Source organism: Lithobates pipiens, unplaced genomic scaffold (genome assembly GCF_037356315.1).
Source record: "Lithobates pipiens isolate NorthernLeopardFrog02 unplaced genomic scaffold, aLitPip1_a1.2 Scaffold_16, whole genome shotgun sequence".
Taxonomy (NCBI): Eukaryota; Metazoa; Chordata; class Amphibia; order Anura; family Ranidae; genus Lithobates; species Lithobates pipiens.
Genome location: NW_027507748.1, coordinates 1022767 through 1044655, shown reverse-complemented (window position 1 = coordinate 1044655; position 21889 = coordinate 1022767). Strand labels below are relative to the sequence as shown.

At 46.9% G+C, this 21889-nt stretch overlaps 1 protein-coding gene across 1 annotated transcript in view; it reads left to right on the top strand.

The window, feature by feature from the left end:
- The first annotated feature begins 10343 nt into the window (after positions 1-10343).
- LOC143981520 (pregnancy-specific beta-1-glycoprotein 2-like) overlaps positions 10344-21889 on the top strand; it is a 545541-nt gene continuing 533995 nt past the window's right edge. Inside the window, exon 1 of the mRNA XM_077479391.1 lies at positions 10344-10446. Within this exon, the coding sequence (XP_077335517.1) occupies positions 10371-10446 (76 nt within the window). The 5' untranslated portion in view covers positions 10344-10370. The remainder of the gene's footprint in view (positions 10447-21889) is intronic.

Sequence of the window (21889 nt, the reverse complement as noted above, 5' to 3'; positions counted from 1 at the left end):
AGACAAGGAACGTCGGGTACAAGCCAGAGTTCGGAGCCAGGAGAACAACAGAAGCAGGTCAAACAAGCCGGGTCGGTAACAGGAGATCAGACAGCAGAAAACACGTGCACAGGTACTCAGGAGAAGCTGACAATAATCCAGCGATGCGGCACTGTCAGGTGAACGGTTAAATAGGCAAGGTGCCTGGGTTACGTCGTGTGCGCGTCAAAGCGTTCGTACGCCTACGACGTGTAACGTTATGCGTTCGTCTCACACCGCGTACTCGCACTCGATCAGACGCAACATCGGGCGTTCGTCTAGGAACCACATTGCGCCTCTGTGTGCGCTGACGCGCGTTAACACGATCGTACCTCGCGAGGTTACGCCTATTTCCCTGACAGACGTACAGTCTGCTAATCAGTCACACACAACCTACTTGGTCCACAAAGGTCCTTATAAGGACTGGTAAGGTCCAGGGTGCTACAGTACATAGGGTTGAGTGAGGTACAGTCTGCTGTTCTGTAAGGACCGGTATCGGTCCACAATAGATAGGGTCGAGGTGCACCACTGCTGACCGCTGCCCTATACTGCAACAGTCCTTCAGCAGTAAAGGGACTGACGTACAGTCTGCTAATCAGTCACACACAACCTACTTGGTCCACAAAGGTCCTTATAAGGACTGGTAACTTGGTGTAGGGTGCTACAGTACATAGGGTTGAGTGAGGTACAGTCTGCTGTTCTGTAAGGACTGGTATCGGTCCACAATACATAGGGTTGAGGTGCACTACTGCTGACCGCTCCCCCATACTGCAGCAGTCCTTCATCGGTATAGGGACTAAGAGTTTTGTCACAGGGTCATTTAAAAAATGACATGCAGAGGAAGAGGCAGGCCCTTCTGCAGGGGTGGTAGGGCAGGAGCAACAGCCTTGAGCCAAAGTGGGAAGTTGCAGAAGGTGCGTTCAATTACTTTAAAGGACGCACCAGACTTGGTTGAGTGGCTCACTCAGCCTTACTCTTCTGCACCCTCCTCATCCTCTCGATCTGCACAGTCTTCTTCACTCTCTGCTATGTGCACCCCCAAAGACACTACCACCAACAACACCACCACCACCACCACATACCTTCCGCTTGAGTAACAGGAATTATTTTCCGATCCATATCAAGAGGACATTTCTGATGCGCAGCCACTCTTGGTATTGGATCAGGAAGAGGAGGTAGCAACAACCGCTACTCAGCAGTCTGATGACAGTACCCAGATCAGCCCAAGGAGGAGGTTGGTCCCCGGTGTTGCTGCCTACTCCGAGATCTCTACTTATAGCGGTGGGGAAGGTGACGTTGATGATGACGTGTCTAGTGATGTCACGTGGGTGCCCACAAGAGAGGAAGAGGAGTTGAGTTTGGAGGGCGATATGGACCAGCAGATAGGGAGGAGAAGCAGGAATAACTTACATTGCACAGGGGGGACAAAGCAGACTGCAAATGTATCAGGAGCGAGTCATCGACCATGTACGGTCACATCTGGCGCTCCCAGGACACCGGCACATGGCTCCGCAGTGTGGGCTTTTTTTAACGTGTCCGCTGCTGACAATAGCGTTGCCATCTGCAATCTTTGCAGTCAACGCATTAGTCGCGGTAAGCCCAAAACTCACCTAGGGACGACCGCCTTAAGAAGGCACATGGGCAGCCATCACCGAGCCCAGTGGGAGCAACGGAACACACAAAGCCACACTGCAGGCTCTCACCGTCCAGCCTCGTCTTCTACTTCTCCTTCTCCTCTCTCCTCACAATTGTCCTCCACTCCACCTTCCATCACGCCAAGCTCACATTTTTCTGCAAAAAGGCAGGCTTCCGTGGGCCTAATGTTCGAGCGTCAAAAAATGATGACGCCGGATAACCCTCTTGCCCAACGATTGACGGCTGGCTTGTCAGAACTCATAGCCCGCCAACGGCCGCACATATCGGCCGCGTTCGCGGTTCGCGTTCGCGAAACGTCCCGTCGGAAGTTCGTCCATCACTACTGGTGACAGGTACTTGGGTACTCTGATGGCCTGGTGACAGGTACTCGGGTACTCTGATGGCCTGGTGACAGGTACTCCGGTACTCTGATGGCCTGATGACAGGTACTCTGATGGCTTGGTGACTGGTATTTGGGTACTCTGAAGGGCGGTGACAGGTACTCATATGGACTGTGACAGGTACTTGGGTACTGAGATGAACTGTGACGGATACTCAGATGGACTGGGACAGGTACTCTGATGGCTTGGTGACTGGTATTTGGGTACTCTGAAGGGCGGTGACAGGTACTCATATGGACTGTGACAGGTACTTGGGTACTGAGATGAACTGTGACGGATACTCAGATGGACTGGGACAGGTACTCAGATGAACTGTGACAGGTATTCGGGTACTCAGATGGACTGAGACAGGTACTCGGGTACTCAGATGGGCTGTGACAGGTACTCGGGTACTCTGATGGGCTGTGACAGGTACCCGGGTGCTTGGATGAACCATGACAGGTACTCGGGTACTTTGATGGGCTGTGACAGCTACTCAGTTACTCAGATGAACCGTGACAGGTACTCGGGTACTTTGATGGACCGTGACAGATACTCGGGTACTCTGATGGACCGTGACAAATACTCGGGTGCCATGATGGACTGTGACAGGTACTCGGGTACCCTGATGGACTGTGACAGCTACTCAGGTACTCAGATGAACCGTGATAGGTACTCGGGTACTTTGATGGGCTGTGACAGGTACTCGGGTACTCTGATGGACCGTGACAGATTCTCGGGTACTCTGATGGACCGTGACAGGTACTCGGGTACCCTAATGGACCGTGACAAATACTCGGGTACCATGATGGACTGTGACAGGTACTCGGGTACCCTGATGGACTGTGACAGGTACTTGGGTACTCTGATGGACTGTGATAGGTACTCGGGTACTCTGATGGACTGTGACAGGTACTCGGGTCTTCTGATGGACTGTGACAGGTACTCGGGTACTCTGATGGACCGTGACAGGTACTCGGGTACCCTGATGGACTGTGACAGGTAGTCGGGTCTTCTGATGGACTGTGACAGGTACTTGGGTACTCTGATGGACCGTGACAGGTACTCGGGTACTCTGATGGGCTGTGACAGGTACTCGGGTACTCTGATGTGCCGTGACAGGTACTCGGGTACTCTGATGTGCCGTGACAAGTACTCGGGTACTCTGATGTGCCGTGACAGGTACTCGGGTACTCTGATGGGCTGGGACAGGTACTCGGATACTCAGATGGACTGGGACAGGTACTCGGGTACTCAGATGGACTGGGACAGGTACTTGGGTACTCTGATGGGCTGTGACAGGTACTCAAATACTCTGATGAGCTGTGACAGGAACTCAAATACTCTGATGGACTGTGACAGGTACTCTGATAGACTGTGATTGACAGGTACTATAAGGGGTGGTGACAGGTCCTCTTTATTGGGGGGCAATCAGTGTGATTGGTGTACACTAGGCGGTAATGAGATGTTACCACAATCTCCTCCTCACACACGATCGGTGTGTGAGGAGGAGAACAACCCGGTAACATCTCGTTACCACTGTTTGTTTACATTTTAGTGATCAGCTGTGAAAGGATCACAGCCGATCATGTGGGTAAACAGCCGGCCAATGGCTGTTTACCAGCGTCAGTGACGAGCAGTGTTCCCGGGGAACACGCTGTCACCAAAGTGCACGCGGCAGCGCGCTCACGATCGCGCGCATGCTCCGTGCACAGTCGGGGTGTGACCATCTGTGATCGGTCGTGAGTTCATCATGGCCGATCACGTGGTAAACAGCCATAACCAATGGCTGTTCACCCCCTTCGGTGGCGAGCGGTGTCTCCGTGACATGCCGCCACCGAAGAAACAGGGATGTGCGCTCACGATCATGCCCCTGAAGGGTCTGGTATGGATATTTAGGGGGAACCCCACGTAATTAAAAAAAAAAATTGACGTGAGGTTCCCCTTAATTTCCATACCAGACCTGAAGGGCCTGGTAATTGAATTTGGGGGATCCCACGCTATTTTTTTTTATCAATGACTTTCAATGATTTTTCTCTGTATTACGGGAGCCGACAATTCATTATAGCCACGAGTGATTTTAAATGACTTTTTTTCTGCAGAAATGACACTTTGTGCAGGGACAGTTCTAAGCACGGGAAACATGTGTCTCTTTACAGGCATACTATAGATACCCCTCAGGTACGAAATTTAAAGGAATATTACACTTTTATTGTTTCACTTTAAGCATTATTAAAATCACTGCTCCCCTGAAAAAATTGCAATTTTTAAACCTTTTGTTTGCATTGATCCATGTCCCCTGGGGCAGGACCCGGGTTCCCAAACACTTTTTAGGACAATAAATTTCATATAAGCCTTTAAAATGAGCACTTTAGATTTCTCCCATAGACTTGTACAGGATGTTCTGCGGCTTTTCGAATTTGCTCCCGAACACCCCAAATTGGGGGCAAGCTGATCCCTACCAGTAGGTGATATGGAACTGGAAGCGAGAAAAGAATAAGGCTCAACGAGCCTGGTGAGGTCTCAACCGTTTGGCAGACCGGAGGGGTTCTATATTTTTATGATCCGTATAGATCATAATAGGATGACTGGCTCCCTCTAGTAGGTACCTCCATTCTTCCAGGGCTGTTATTATAGCGAGAAGCTCTTGATTCACCACATTATAATTATTTTCTGGTTGGCTCATCTTGCGGGAGGAGAAAGCTATGGGATGGAGAAGTGCCTTGGGCCCCTGGTGCTGTAACAAAATGGCTCCTGTAACTATTTCTGAGGCATAAACTTCCAGAATATAGAGTAGTGCAGGGTCAGGGTGCTGAAGGATCGAAGCAGAAGTGAACCGGGACTTCAGGGTGTCGAAGGCGACCTGAGCCTCAAAGGACCATTGGAAGCATACATGCTTTCGGGTTGCTTGGGTAATTGGTGAAATAATGGTGGAGAAGGAGAAGTCCTTTATGCAGATCATGTTGTAGGCCCCTGCATAGGTCCAGTTTGGTGAAGACCCAGGCATTACGGAATCTCTGGAAAAGTTCTGGGATGAGAGGGAGCTAGTAGCAATTCTTAATTGTAATTTTTTGTGCTCCCTGTAGTCTATGCAGGGTCTTAGGGACTGGTCCTTTTTTTTCCCACAAAGATTATGCCAGCGTCCACAGGATAGGAAGAAGGATGAACCCCTTCTTTAGGTTGTCACCCAGATACAGCCACAGGGTCTCAACCTCCTTTTTCAAGAGGGGGAATATTCGACCAAAGGGTATCTCAGAGCCTGGCAAAAGTTCAATGGGGCAGTCATATGGCCATTGCAGGGGAAGAGCATCTGCACTCTTGGGGTCAACGATGTCCAGGAACTCCCGGTAGACTGTAGGCACCTCCTGGTGGGCGTTGGGCTGAAATAAGATGGGGCACTGATGTTTGGGGTGAAGGCAATGCTGCTGGCAGTATGGAGAGGAGAAGCAGATCTCCCTGCTGGACCAGTTGATGTGAGGCTTGTGTGCCTGCAGCCATGGGATACCCAGGATAACCAGGAACATGGGTACATTTAAAATATGAAATATGAGGAACTCGTGATGGCCAGACTCAGTGGACATGAGGAGAGGAGTAGTGGCTTGGGTGACCGGTGCAAAACGGGGCTCGGAGCCGTCAGCCACGTGGACAGTCAGGTGCTTTTCCTTAAGAAGGGGGGTGTTGTATTTTGTTACCAGTGTGTGGTCCAGGAAACAACTGCATGCCCCCAAATCAACTATTGCCAGAAGTCAGATCACCTCTTCTGCCACCTGCAGGGAAACAGAGATAACTAGGTGAGTAGGTGAGGTTGCAGCAACTTGGGTGAGAACAGGAATGTGTGGAGATGGCTTACTGGGACGGATAGGGCAATTGGGGATGAAGTGGCCGATGATCTCACAGCATAGGCCTAGATTAGCTTGTCTTTGCCTGAGCTTCTCCTCAGCAGATAGAGATGACTGGACCAGGCCAATCTGCATAGGCTCCAACTCTGCAGGAGCTGCGGATTTGGGCACTGCTACTGGGGAGGAGCGACCTTTGGTAGTATCCAGGTGGTCCTGAAAGCTTGAGCGCTTTCAGACCATCGCTCCCGCAAGCACCCGTCAAGCTGGATGGCAACTTGAATAAGACCTTCCAAGGTGGCGGGAGTCTCTACTCTCACTAGCTCATCCTTGAGTGGCTCTGACAGGCCCTGATGGTACTGGCACCTCACTGCCGGCTCATTCCAGCCTGTCAGCTGACCACTTTGGGGAAGTCCACTGTATAATCTTCCACTGGCTGCCACCCTTGTTGCAGGGTGGATTCAGTGGTGGCCACACGCTGTGGGCCATCATACAGTTGAGCTATAGCCTCAAAGAATGCATCCAGGGAATTGATGACAGGGCTCTTTTGCTCCAACAGGCCGTAGCCTAGGGTTCAACGACCAACAGCGACACCATGAAACCCCCCTTGATGGACTTGATGGAGAAGGTGTCGGGTTCAGGGCCAGATACAGTAAACAGGCATTTTTAAAGGAGCGGAACTTCTTTTGGTCCCCAGTAAAGCACTCAGGGATTGACACCCGAGGCTCGAGTGGTGGGACCACTACTGTATGGGTAGAGGTGGTGCATTTCAGAGAAGAAGCTGCTCCCACAGCTCTGGCAGAGGGCAAGTGTCACGTACCTGGTTGGAGAGCCCAAACGTGCAGGGAGCGGCGCCTCGTAAGCCTCCGGCTCGAGAGCCCCTGGAGATGGGAACAGGGATTCAGGAGTCCGGAGGGCACAAGTGCCAGGCTGGTAGCTGGTAGAGATGACCGGAGCAGGTGGTAGACTGGAACGGCAGGTGCAACCAGCGCTGGATGCTGGACAGGAACTGCTGGACAGCTGGCACAGGTGAACAGGCAGGAACTGCAGAAGTGGCAGTCAGCGCAGGACTTGTAGGCAGGCTGGCAGGCGTAGTCAGGGACGAGCTGGGTCGACAACAATCGGGCAGCAGAGGTACAAAGCAGAAGGCAGAAGCGTGGTCAATCAGGCAAAGGGTCGGAGGCAGGCGGCTAACAGGCAAAGTCCAGGAACAGGCCGGGTACAGAATCAGGAACAAACACACAGGAACAGATAGCAGGAGTCTCGGGAACGCTGTAGACGGAACAGCACAGAGGAGCAGGAGCAGGTCCCTTAAGTAGGCAACTGGGCGCCAAGAACGGTCGCACGGTACGTCTGCGTACCCCCGCGGGTGACCGTGCTCCCGTTCGTGACCCCGCGTACCCGCGTACGCCTGTTCGGCTCGTCGCGCACCCACGTGCGCCCGCTCGTGTCAACGCGCACCCGCGTGCGCCTGTTGGGGACTACGTGCACTCGCGTGCGTTCGTTAGCGCCAACCCGCGTCCGAAGGCACCGACGATCCCCTCGTACGGGGAACCTGCGGGTAAGTCTTACTTGGGCGACCGGGGTGGTGGAACGACCGTGACAGCAAGCCTTGATCCAACAGAGCAGGTGGCACTGACAAGTGGCGCTGACAGGTGCTGCAGACAACCTTCCAACTGAAAGTAGCCCTCCTGTAATTGTTGCACTGCTTGTGTTAGGGTGGAAACTTGTTGGCACAGAGTCTCCAAAAGGGACGTGCTTCCTTTGACCTCAGACATATGGCTGGATTATACTGTCAGGTTCCAAGGAAGAGGCCGATTGTTGAGAGGGTGCCCCTTTGCGGTGCAGTGCTCCCCTGGGAGTGATACATGATTTGCCAGGTGTTGTTGATGAGCCAGTCACGTAGAGTGCACTGGTAGTTGCTGGGATGACCCACAGAGCCACTGAGCGCAGGGTACCAGGCAGAATATGTCAGTAGGAGTATAACCAGTAGCAAGAACTGAAGACAAGCCAGGTATAATACACAAGAGATCAGTCCAGAAATGCCAGAGACAAAGTACAGATGAAGGAGTGAACAGGAGCGTAGTCAGTGGTGCAAGCCAGAGTTCAGGAGCGGATCAGAAGCAGAAGTCAAACAAGTCAGGTCGGTAACAGGGAACAGAATCACGGAGACACAGGAGCAAATGAAACATTGGGGGGCTGACGATTAATCCAGCAAGGGGTGGCTCCAACAGCAGGCTTAACCACTTCAGCCCTGGAAGGATTTACCCTCTTTCTGACCAGAGCGCTTTTTCCATTACGGCACAGTGTTGATTTAACTGACAATTGAGCGGTCGTGCGATGCTGCACCCAAACAAAATTGATGTACTTTTTTTCCCCACAAATAGAGCTTTCTTTTGGTGGTATTTTGTCAATCTGTGTGCCTCACTGTGCCAATCTCCCTACCTGATCTGTGCCTCATGTACCACTGTGCCCATCTGCAGCCTTATGTTCTCCATACCGTTTTTACTGCTACACCGGCGCTGTGATATGCAGTCTAGTCGGAGGCCGTGTAGTGTAACAAAGCCCCGCCTCCTCCTCGTCCGTGATAGAACACTGACTCAGATTCCCAGCAGTGAGTCAGTGATCCGCCTATCGAGGAGGAGGAGGGGCTTTGTTACACAGCACAGTCGCCAACTAGACTTACGTCACAGCGCTGGGAGATCATCTGCAGCCTCGTGCGCCTGGACACAGACTCGAGTATAAGCCGAGGGGGGGGGGGGGGGGGGCATGCTGAAAAACTTGGCTTATACTCCAGTATATACGGTATATTGATTGGTTTGCACAAAAGTTATAGTGTCTACAAAATAGGGAATAGATTTATTATTATTTATTTATTTTTTTTTTTTACTAGTAATGGAGGTGATCTGTTTTTTTTTTTTATTGTGAATGCGACATTGCGGCGGACACATCAGACCCTTTTGACACTATTTTGGGACCATTCACATTTATACAGCGATCAGAGCTATAAAATGCTGTGTAAATTACACTGGCAGGGAAGGAGTTAAACACTATGGGGCGATCAAGGGGTTAAGTGTGTCCTAGGGAGTGATTCTAATTTTAGGGGGATGTTTACATAGGCATCCCCTCGATCTGCCTCTCCATGCCACGACCGTGGGACACTGGCAGACATTGAGTTTGCGGGGCACGGTCACGCAGTATACGCCCACTAGCCCGCAAATTAAAGGGGACATACAGGTATGCCCATTTGCCCACTGCTGTAATTCTGCCAACATATATCGACGTGCAGCGGATGGCAAGTGGTTAAATAAACCCAGAAGTACTGCCCACATCAGTCACGCTGTGCACCATGGTGGCCATGATTGTCTTGGGTGGAATTGCCAGTCCTTCTTCGGCCATTTTCCTGACATTGGCTGATGTTCTTAAAGCCCCTTTTGATATTTCTGCTACACTTAGTCCGGCACACTGTGTTGTCTTTCCATTTGTCTTCCAGAGAATTACTTCACTCTAAAGGGAGCTGCCACTAGTGTTGCCATAGCACTCAATTGGACTTTATGAACTGCATATCTGATTATCCACGACCTTTATTCTATATATGTTTTATGCATATTTTGTGACATTTCTTTCTCCCCCCAAGGTGTGTCTTCTGTACCAACCTTTGCTCTATCCTCCTTTTGTTGTTTTAGTTAAAGGCCTCATTGAGTCCTGAGGCAAAGTGGAATTCAGATCAGAGATCCACCACAGTTCATGCTGGAGGAGGGACTTGTTGAAGTTCCCACCCCGTGGACTGGGGTGGACTCGATCCAGGGCCAAGAATGACACTCAGGGTAGCAGCCAGCATGGACATATATTTAGGGTCACTTTGTCTCATACTTTGTATGTGGCGATAGATATACACTTCCAGAATTTTTGAATAGTCTTGTTCACATAGTAGCAACCACATTCACACTGCAACAAATAGACTACCCCTGACGTTTGACAATTGCCAAAATGTTTGGGGATAAACATGCGGTCATTGGGTAGTCGCAAATGCATACTCGGGTGAATAAATTGGCAGTGTGAACAGGAGCCACAGGGAAAGGTTCCAAGTACTTTACTCACTCTGCGCCAACTGGTCACCCATGGAGGATACCCTCCTGTATGTGATTGGGGGAGCCGGAGGAACAGATGGACCCACTGTGGGATCTGAAGTGAGAAGACCGCTCATTACAAGAGGAAAAAATTGAGTATTGAATTGTGAGTAGCCAGGAACTCAGCACAGATATCTTACCAAGAAAGTCCCCGAGATATAAAAAACACTTTCTGTTGGTTTATCACTTTGAAATCCACTACAAATGAAATGTCGGATGTGGTTGGTCTGACGCACCAGGTGTTATTCTTGAAAAAAGAGGAAACAAGAGTTTTGCAAAATCTAATCTTCTTCCTGTTTGAGTTTTTCTGTAAATCTATAACTTCTCATTATTTCATTATTTCACACAGACCAGATACCCCGACTGCAGCGATGTGCCCCCTCCGTGTCATCCTCCTGTGCCCCCTGCGTGTCATCCTCTTGTGGACTCTTCTCTGTCCAGGCACAGGTATGTAAGAACATTATATTGTTTTAACATTAATGTTTAAACTTTTTTTATATTCTTTTATATGCCAGTTTTAAAAAATATTGAATAGAAAAATGCATAAAATTGTAAAAAGAATTATATATCTCTCTGTAATAAGTTGGCCATGCTTTGTGGCAGGGATGTAATGTGTCGTTATGAAGTGGAATAAAATGTGTACTTTGTATCTCCAGTCACACTCCTTCCATGAAAACTAACATTTAGTGTTGGGTGAACACTGGCTGTTCGCCCGTTCGAGCACCCAAATTATTGGGGCGTTCGACCATTTGTCCGGTCCGCAGAATGACCACAATGCACTGCACCTCCGCACAGTGCATTGGAAGCCCTGATTGGCTTAAGCAATGAAAGCTTTGCCCAATCAGGGCACAGAGCACTGTCAGAGCCACGATTGTAGAAAGTAATGATGACTTTATCCAATCATAGCTCATTGCTCTTAGTCCCGCTCCACACCAAAAAAATATTCTCCCCATAGTGGTCATTTTCAGTGTGATATTGGCATGGAGAGAGATAGAATAGGGCTCTGTTCAGTGCTACTAGACAGTTAGTAGAGATGAGCCAAACACCCCCCTCGGTTCGGTTCGCAGCACAACATGTGAACAAGCAAAAGATTTTTTCGAACATGCGAACACCATTAAAGTCTATGGGACAGGAACATGAAAAATCCCTTTCTAAGTGCTAATTTTAAAGGCTTATGAGCAAGTTATTGCCATAAAAAGTGTTTGGGGACCCGGGTCGTGCCCCAGGGGACATGTATCAATGCAAAAAAAAAAGTTTTTAAAATGCCAGTTTTTTCGGGAGCAGTGATTTTAATAATGATTAAAGTGAAACAATAAAAAATGTAATATTCCTTTAAATATCATTGCTGATGAAGTCCCGCCCACTGGAACGATACACGTGCAGGGGAATCCACACCATGTCGGCTGCAGACACCTCTCATTCATTTCATTTTATCACTGGTCACCAAGCTTTTGACCGCATGTTGTTCATCCAGGCGCTAGGATTTTAGTGCCTCGTATGTAAGTGTAGCTTTTTACCTTCTTAACCACTTCAGCCCCGGACCAATTATCAGCCTAAGGACCAGAGGTCTTTTTACAATTTGGCACTGCGCTGCTTTAACTGGTAATTGCGCGGTCATGCAATGTTGTACCCAAACGAAATTTGCGTCCTTTTCTTCCCACAAATAGAGCTTTCTTTTGATGGTATTTGATTGCCTCTGCAATTTTTATTTTTTGCGATATAAATGGAAATAGACCGAAAATTTTGAGAAAAATAGATATTTTCTACTTTTTGTTATAATAAAAATCGAATAAACTCAATTTTAGTCATACATTGAGGGCAAAATTTATTCAGCCACATGTCTTTAGTAAAAAAAAATTCAATAAGCGTATATTTATTGGTTTGCACAAAAGTTATAGCGTCTACAATCTAGAGTACATTTTCTGGAATTTACACAGCTTTTAATTTATGACTGCCTATCTCATTTCTTGAGGTGCTAAAATGGCAGGGCAGTACAACCCCCCCCAAATGACCCCATTTTGGAAAGTAGACACCCCAAAGAAGTTGTGGAGAGGCATGTTGAGCCCATTGAATATTTTTTTATTTTTTTTTGTCCCAAGTGATTGAATAATGACACAAAAAAAAAAGTTTACAAAAAGTTGTCACTAAATGATATATTGCTCACACATGCCATAGTTATATGTGGAATTGCACCCCAAAATACATTCTGCTGCTTCTCCTGAGTACGGGGATACCACATATGTGGGACTTTTTGGGAGTCTAGCCGCGAAAACCAATCACTGCCTTCAGGATTTATAAGGGTGCAAATTTTTGATTTCACTCCTCACTACCTATCACAGTTACGAAGGCCATAAAATGCCAAAATAGCGCAAAACCCCCCAAATGACCCCATTTTGGAAAGTAGACACCCCAAGCTATTTACTGAGAGGCATGTTGAGTCCATGAAATATTTTATATTTTGCCACAAGTTGCGGGAATATTACAATTTTTTTTTTTTTTTGCACAAAGTTATCACTAAATGATATATTGCTCACACATGCTATGGGCATAAGTGAAATTACACCCCAAAATAAATTCTGCTGCTTCTCCCGAGTACGGGGATACCACATGTGGGGGACTTTTTGGGAGCCTAGCCACGTACGGGACCCCGAAAACCAAGCACTGCCTTCCGGATTTAAATATAAAATGCTACCAAAAAACCTGTTAGCGATTGCAGGGATCAGGCCTGACTCTGCGATCGCTGCAGTTATGTGTTTAGTGTTTTGTAAGTGACAGTGATCGATCGATACTGCACTTGGGTGGGCTGGGCAGAGGGGCAAAACGCAGGTGCCAGCAGGTATCTGGGCTGATCCCACTAACAATGCGTTTTTTTGGAACCCTAAACTGCTGGGGACGCTAGTATAGATCTGATCAGATCAGATATTGATCTGTTCAGATTCTATACCACTACGGAAGGTTTATGCTTTGCGCGTGGGTGTTAGCGGTACTGGCACTAACCTAGCGCTGCCTGGGGCGACACAGACCCTGACCCTAAAACCTTATTGATATCACCCGCCGGGTGATCAGGGGGTTAAACCTTTATGGGGTAATAAATGGTGGGTGCCCTGATGCTATAAAAAGCAAAATAACTAACCAGAGTCACCCGTAACACTTATACGGTGATTAGTGGTGAAATGGTTAACTAGGGGCATTCAGAGGGTTAAAATCTTTATTAGGTAGTATATGGGGGTCCCTGGCGCTATATAAAAACCTGACGGGGAACCTAAATAACTAACTGGCTAACCAGCGTCACCAGTGACACTTATACGGTGATCGCTGGTGAAAGGGTTAACTAGGGGCAATCAGGGGGTTAAAACCAATATTGGGTGGTATATTTAAATATATATTTTACTTTAAATATCATGCCTGGGAGATGTCTATAGTATGCCTATAAAGTAGCACATTTTTCCCGTGTTTAGAACAGTCACGCAGCAAAATGACATTTCTAAAGGGGGAAAAAAGTCATTTAAAACTACTCACGGATGTAATGTATTGTCGGGTCCCGGCAATATAGATGAAAATCATTCAAAAAAATTGATAGGTTCCCCCCCAGTCCATTACCAGCGCCTTTGGGTCTGGTATGGATATTAAGGGGAACCCTGCACCCATTTTTTTTTAAATGGTGAGGGGGGCCCCCAGGCACTATATAATCTGAACAGCAGTATATATACTATATTTCTTCTCTATATACTCTGCATAAAATTGGGCCTTAGGTGTTGGTGGTACCAGAACACTGTAAGCCCTCAGGGGTAGATTTCATCTCACTTCCTGTTGACTCTTTCTGTATTGCAAGTAGGAGACATTTTTAAGTTGGATGTTTGAAAGTAGGGGCCTGCCCTATATGCTCTGCAGTAATCTGGGCCTAAGGTGTTGGTTTTGCCACAACACTGTAAGCCCTCAAAGTGACTCTTGGTGGGCGCTGGAGCGCCCTGCTGTGAACTATTATATCAAGAATTGTCAGTCCACCCACCCGCCCACGGCTGGGAAAAGTAGTTGTGGACACCGCAGGCTTTTCCTCCACGTTAAAGACAGTTGAGGGACACCGACCGGGGGACATTCCCTCCTATTTCCACACACAAATTAAGTGGCCGGCACGAGGCCCCTGGGAGTGCGAGGCCTTAGGCGACCGCCTAACTTGCCTAATTAGAGAGCCGCCTCTGTCTCTTGGAGCTGGATGGCAAAACTGTCCATGAGAGAGTGAATCCGTCATCACTGGAGGCGGCAATGGTGATTCAATGCTTAGGAGTAGGGGAGAGAGACACTAGAGCCTCCTAAGCCAAAATGGTATATTTGCAATTATTGATACAGGAAGCTCCACTGACAGCCTAAGAATTTTACCCCTCCACTGTGGTCTAGGCACAGTACAAATCTTGTTCTTCTTTCTAAAAGGAGTGAATGACAGAAGTGCTTTGAACACGACTCAGTTCAAGAACATTCATTACTATTCCTCATAAGCTTAACATCCCATGACCTTAACCACTTCAGCCCCGGACCATTTGGCTGGCCAAAGACCAGAGCACTTTTTGCGATTCGGCACTGCATCACTTCAACTGACAATTGCGCGGTCATGCGACATTGCTCCCAAACAAAATTTGTGTCCTTTTTTCCCACAAATAGATCTTTCATTTGGCCGTATTTGATCACCTCTGCGGTTTTTATTTTTTGCGCTGTAAACAAAAATAGAGCGACAATTTTAGAAAAAAAGCTATATTTTTTCATTTTTATATATATAATATAATATATAAAAAAAACATTTTTTTCCCTCAGTTTAGGTCGATAAGTATTCTTACTTTTGGCAAAAAAAAGGTAAAAAAATTCGCAATAAGTGTGTATTGATTGGTTTGCACAAAAGTTATAGTATCTACAAAATAGGGGATAGATTTATGGCTTTTTTATTAATTATTATTATTTTTTTTACTAGTAATGGTGGCGATCAGCGATTTTTATCGTGACTGCGACATTATGGTGGACATGTCAGACATTTTTTATGCCATTTTGAGACCATTATCATTTATACAGCAACCAGTGCTATAAAAATGCACTGATTACTGTAAAAATGACACTGGCAGGGAAGGGGTTAATCAGTATTGGCGCTGGAGGGGTTAAGTGTGTCTGAGGGAAGTGTTTTAACTGTGGGGGGAGGGGCTATGTGTGACATGACACTGATCACCGCTCCCAATTATAGGGATCTGTGATCGGTGTCCTGTCACTAGGCAGAATGGGGAGACGCTTGTTTACTTTAGCATTTCCCCGCTCTTCCCCTCCGTGAGACAATCGTGCAACTCCCGGCGGGACCCGCGGTCACACTCGCAGAGCTCATGGCACGTGCCCACAATGCCGCGTCTTAAAGGGCACCGTACAGGTACATTAATATACCCAGCTGTGCCATTTTGCCAATGTATATCGGTGTGAGCCAATCGGCAAGTGATTAACTGCCCTTGCAAAAAAGTCTCTATTGGGCAATCTTCAAAGCTTGTGGCCCCTTTAAGGCTTTCTTCCCATGGCAAGCTTTCCAATTTGGACACCACCTACTGGCTCTGGTTGGAAGTGCTAGGCGATTTTTGCACTGTAGCTTGTCAAGCAATGACTTTCCACCACGAATGCAGCAACCATTTGGGCCGGTAACCTGTGGTGTTTGTAAACAGGGAGCAAACATACCCCTCGGTTCGGTTCGCACCAGAACCTGTGAATGGACCGAAAATTTGTTCGAACTTTAGAACCCCATTAAAGTCTATGGGACTCATAAGAGAGCGATGAATGTAAATGGTGAAATGTATAATGGAAAATGTAAAAAAAACAAATAAAGAGATATTTTAAAAAAAGTCTCTGGGACTCAAACGTTCGAAATCAAAAGTGCTAATTTTAAAGGCTAATATACAAGTTATTGTCCTAAAAGGGGTTTGGGGACCCGGCTCCTGCGCCAGGGGTCATGGATCAATGCAAAAAAAGTTTTAAAAACTGCAGTTTTTTCAGGAGCAGTGATTTTAATGACACTTAGGGCGAGTCCGTTTATTTCAAAAGTAGGGCGAATAGTACGGCGGACTTAGTACGCCAAATTAGTCCGCTGAAAAAGTGCCGTGTGTGGGCAAGTAGCCCGTTCGAAAAGTCAGACGGACAGTCTGCTGGGAAGTCCGCCAGACTAAGTCCGTCGGATAGTCCGCTAAGTGAAAAAAAAGTGAAATATTCCTTTAAATATGGTGCCTGGGGGGTGTCTGTAGTATGCCTGTGAAGTGCCACGTGTTTCCCGTGTTTAGAACAGTCCCTGCACAAAATGACATTTCTAACGGAAAAAAAAAAATGGAAAATTGTTTGATACTTACCGTCATTTTCCTTTCCTGGTGCCTATCCATGGCAGCATACCAGAGATAACTCCGCCCCGGAGTCCTCCCCTCGGGATAGCTTACTAGCTTATAAAAAGGAAACCCATATCCCCCCAGCATTCTCCAATTATATTGAATACCAGGGAGGGTATGTATGCTGCCATGGATAGGCACCAGGAAAGGAAATTACGGTAAGTATGAAACAATTTTCCGATTTCCTGGTGCCTCCATGGCAGCATACCAGTGATACAATGAATAGCTAAAACCAGGGTGGGTAATGCTTCAAAGGAAAACTTTATTTAAGGCAATGTCAGGGCTGACTCAATAGTCCTTCTACCAAATTCCACCAAAGTTAGTGCCCCTGGGTCAATTCTGTAGTGACGCATTAACGTATTTGGAGACGTCCATGTGGCTGCCTTGCAGATAGGCATGTTGCCACCCATGAGGACGAAACAGCTCTAGTGGAATGAGCTCTGACCACCGGCGGATCCAACCCTCTTGCCCTATACACCTTTTAAATTAATTTGCAGATCCAAGAGGCGATAGTCCTAGATGTGGCTTCTTTCCCTTTATTCCTACCCCATGGTATTATGAATAGCCTATTCGAGGCCCTAAAAGGACTCGTGACCTGTAAGTAGTGTGTTAAAACTTTTGAAATGTCCAGTTCTTGTACCGCCCCAGAATGTGGGTCTGTAAAGGTTGGTAGTGCCCAGGTTTCAGAGAGTGTGGCACGGGAAAGACTTTCGGGACAAAACCATGCACTGTCTGTAGTTCTACCCTGTCTGGAAAAAAGGTTATGTGCTCTTTTTCTGCCCCAAACACTTGCAACTCTGAAGCTCTTCTTCCTGAAGTAATAGCCACCAAGAAAACCGGTTTCAGGGTTAGGTTACAAAGTGAAGCAGAATCCAATGGGATGAACGGTTGAGAAATTAGACTTTCTAGAACCAGAGGTAGATCCCAGGCTGGAAAGGAACGTTTTAGCGCTGGGCGAATCTTCTTGACTGCCTTAAAGAACTGTACGATGAGTGCATCTTCTGCCCATCTTTACTGGGTACTCGCTGAAATAGCTGCCACTTGGACCTTTAGGGAGCTTAGGCTGAGTCCCAAGTCCAAGCCTGATTGTAAGAATTCTAGGATTACTGAGGTGGACGGCACAGCCGGGTTCAACTGTCTGTCTTCCGCAAACTGTTGGAACTTATCCCATATCTTTGAGTAAATGTAACTAGTAGAGGGCATCCTTGCCTTTAATAGAGTTGAAATTATGCCTCCCGAACATCCTAGGGATTGGAATCTTTTCCATTCAAGATCCAGGCATGTAAGTTCAGCTTGTGTGGGGCTGGATGAAAAAACGTTCCCTGTGAGAGCAGTTGCAGGAATACTGGGATCTTGACCGGATGACATACACTGAGGCTCATTGCCCATGAGAACCATGGCCTCTTTGGCCAATAGGGAAGAACTGTCACAACCCTGACTGTCTCCCTCGATAATCTGAGCAGAAATTTTTCAATCAATGGTCTGGGAGGAAATGCATATGCTGTCTTGCAGTGCCACGGGCTCAATAAGGCATCTACCGCCTTTGCTCCAGGGTGAGGTAGGCGTGACAGAAACCTTGGCAACTTTGCGTTCATTGGGCAGGCGAATAGGTCTATTTCTGGAGGTTTCTGTAACTTTGCAATCCACCTGAATACCGCCGGATGAAGCGACCATTTGTTGCTGTCTGGGAAACAGCGAGACAGGAGATCTGCCTGTTGATTCAAATGGCCCAGGAGATAGATTGCCTTCAAATCACCAGATTTCTCTCTGCCTACAACATAATAGGCTCTACTTCTCTCAACAGCATGAGGCTGTGAGTTCCCCCTTGATGTTGTATATATGCTACCGCTGCTTTGTTGTCCAGATGGACCAGCACCTGTTTCTGACGTACCTGTTCCTCCAAATTTATTAGTGCCAAATATACCACTCGCAGCTCCAGGATATTGGATACTATTCCCTCCATGGGGATATCCCATCTCCCTTGTACCTCCAGGTGACAATAGTGTGCCCCCCACCCCTTTGCACTCGCATCGGTGGTAAGGATGGTCCAAGAGGGGCCCCGTAGTAGGCGAGGCCTCGAGATGTTGTCTTCTTTTGTCCACCATAGCAGACCCCTCTTCATGGATTTTGATATCGCTATCCTTTGATATAGTGACTTCCTCTTCCATTGTGTCAAAAAGCCCCATTGAAAAGTCCTCAGATGCCAATGGGACCAGGGTCGGTATACAAGCTGACATGGTCCCTATCAGACTTAGGCAATTTGACACCGTCAGGTGAGATAGCGTTCTTACGTGGCACATTTTCTGAGCGATCACTGTCACTTTCTGGGGGGGAAGGCGCACTGTGCCTGCCTTGGTGTCGAAGAGGGCACCAAGATAAACCATTGCTTGCGTCGGGATCAGGACACTCTTCCCTGTGTTTATTAACTCTTTCAGAATGGACAGAAGAATTTGCCTGTGCTCTACCAATTGGTCTGGACTGTATGCTAGCAATAGGATGTCGTCCAGAAAATGGAAAACTCGAAGTCCCTTCTCTCTGAGGGGTGCTAGAACTGCAATCAACACCTTTGAGAATATTCTTGGCAATGTGCACAGACCAAAAGGAAGGCACTGAAATTGAACGTGAGCTGATCCTACTGGCACCCTCAAAAACCTTTGGAAGGCTGGCTGCACGGGCACATGGAAATACGCATCTTGCAAATCCACCGAGATAATTCAGTCTCCTGGTTGAACTGCCTGTATGAACGTCTGTAATGATTCCATCTTGAAGGATTCCAACTGAATAAATTGATTTAACCTTTTCAGATCCACTACTGGCCTCCACTCTCCACCCTTTTTGGGGGTAAGAAAGAGAGGAGAGTAGAACCCTGTAAATCTTTTGGAGGGAGGGACAGGTAGGAGCCAGCAGGAGTTGAAGGTAACTTTGCAGAGCTTCTGCCTTTTGAGGTGAAGTTGGGATCTTTGTTTGAATGAATGAGTCTTGTGGGGGCTGTTCTTGGAAGGTCCAAAAATGTCTGAACCTGACCGTAGATACCACCCATGGGTCCCTGCATCTGTGCAGCCAGGCTTCTGCAAACTCCTTCAATCTGGCCCCTACTGGTGGGGATGGCCTCTTGTCAAAAGGACTTCGCACCCTCCTGGGTACTGGGGAGACTTCTTTGCTTATTTGTTTTCAAGAAAGTAGCCTGAGTGCTTCTCCAAGTCCTTTTGGAGTCCCTACATTGCCGGAAGTTGCTGGAATTTCTATTTCTAGACCACTGATATTTAAACGACACCACTCGAACACCTTACCCTTCTATCCTGGGGGAGAAACCCTGATTTTCCTCCAGTTACTCTTAAGATTGCCTTTTCCAGCCTCTCTCTGAAGAGGGCCTTCTCATCAAACGGGATTTTGCACCAATTTTGTTTTGATGCCGCATCCGCCGCCCACGGCTTTAGCCACAATGCTCTTTTGGCCATGACAGCATGTAACATTGCCCTGGCTGAATATCTCATGGTGTCTATTGCAGCCTCTCCAATAAAATCTGCTGATATTTTAAGCTCATCCAAAGCTTTTATAATATCTTCTTTGGGGACATCTTCTTGAATAGTCTCCTTGATATTCTCACACTTTGACCGCATTGGAGACTGAAGCCAGGGCCACCGCTGGTCTGCAGGCTCCGCCGGCCAACTGATAGGCTTTCTTCAGGTCCGCATCTATTCGTTTATCCAATGGGTCCTTAAAGGAAGCTGAATCTTCCATAGGAAGGGTAATATTCTTTGCTAGACGCACTACCGCTGTCTCAACTACCGGAGGAGTGTTCAGGAAATCCGCATTCGAATCCGCCAGAGGATATAACTTCTGTAGCCTATTCAAGGAAAAACATTTGTCTGTTTTTTTCCCATTCACCCTCCACTAGATCTTTCAATTCCTCCAGGAAGGGGAAAAAAAAATGTTTTTTTCTTTAGGAAAGGAAAGAAAGTCTTTGCTTTTTTTGGAGGCTCTACTGCTTCTTCCCAACCGATGGCTTGTTTAACCGCCAATACAAATGGTTGCACTAGCGTAAAATGGAATCCAGGTGGCTCCAATCCTCCGAGTCACTTTTGTCTCCTGCTCGGGTAGGTGGGCTTGATGTAGCGCCTGCAGGGGCTGCAAAAGACGGGCCAGGAGCAGATAACTCAGGAGACTGAACCTGACCGCCAGAGGAACCCTGTGGAGAGAGGATCGCCTGCATTAGTTCAGTTAAGGAGTCTTTGACTACTCTTTTAATAAGGTTTGTGACCTGCTCAACTTCGGTTCCCTGAATCGCATAACCCTGCAAGTAATTTTGGCAGATATGTTTATCTGGTAAAGGTGTTGCTCCACATGCCCTACACTCTTTGATCTCTCATCTGGATGGGCTGCTTGACCGCTGCCTTTTGGAGGATGACTTTTTAGACTGATGATGGGAGCTAGACGAATGGCTGTGTCTTGAACTTGGACGGGAGCGTCCACTTTGGTGGCCAGAAGTCTAGTTAGACGTGTTCTGGTGTATAGGGCTGAAACGAGAGTAATAGCACAAGGCACTCTTCTAGTCTAATTCCTTCTTTTTTTTTATATATATAGTATGTATGTGCCCTTACCTAAGAAAGCGAAGTCTTGGTCAAACGGTGGTTGGTTCATAATTGTGAAGGCAAGTAAGGGCAGAAAAAATTACTGAAATAGAAGATAAAAGAATGGACAGGAAATAAAAAGTCTCCAAAAAAATTGTTATTATCTAATTCTACGATTTTTATATATATATATATATATATATATATATATATATATATATATATATATATATATATATATATATATATATATATATATATATATATACACATATATACATATATATATATATATATATATATATATGTATATATTTTTTTTTTTTTAACTAACTGCAAGCAAAAAAAGGAAATATTCCCCCCCAAGACCCCATATTCCCTAGAATTTTATAGATATAAATATATATATATGTACATTGATAAACATATTGACTAATCCTTACCGCATACTAAAGTATACCAACTACACAAAGGTTTAACCACTCAATTAAATGAAATAAATTAAACATTATATATATATATATATATATACACACACACACACACACCTACCCATATACATCCATGAGTAAGCTAAGGAATAGACCACTTACTAAGATGAAATGGTAGAGTTGCAGGAGCACTCGCAGGCAGGACAATTTTATCAGAGCCTGCCACCTTTAGCTTGTTTGAGCTTAAATGGAGAGGAGAATTCCTGCCCTCTCCGTCACCAAGGACCTCCCCCATCACTGAAGGGCAAAAAAACAAATGTGCAGTTACTAGACATGGAAACTGTACCAACAAGGAGGAGAGGGAAAAGGGAAGCAAAGGAAAATAGACTCAGAAAGAGCCCCTACCTGCCTTCAAAGACCAGCATAGCCTGTCTGCAGAACTGAAGCCCCAATTTAGGAAGCTGTTGCCCCAAAAGACCCTCAGAAGGGGCTCCCC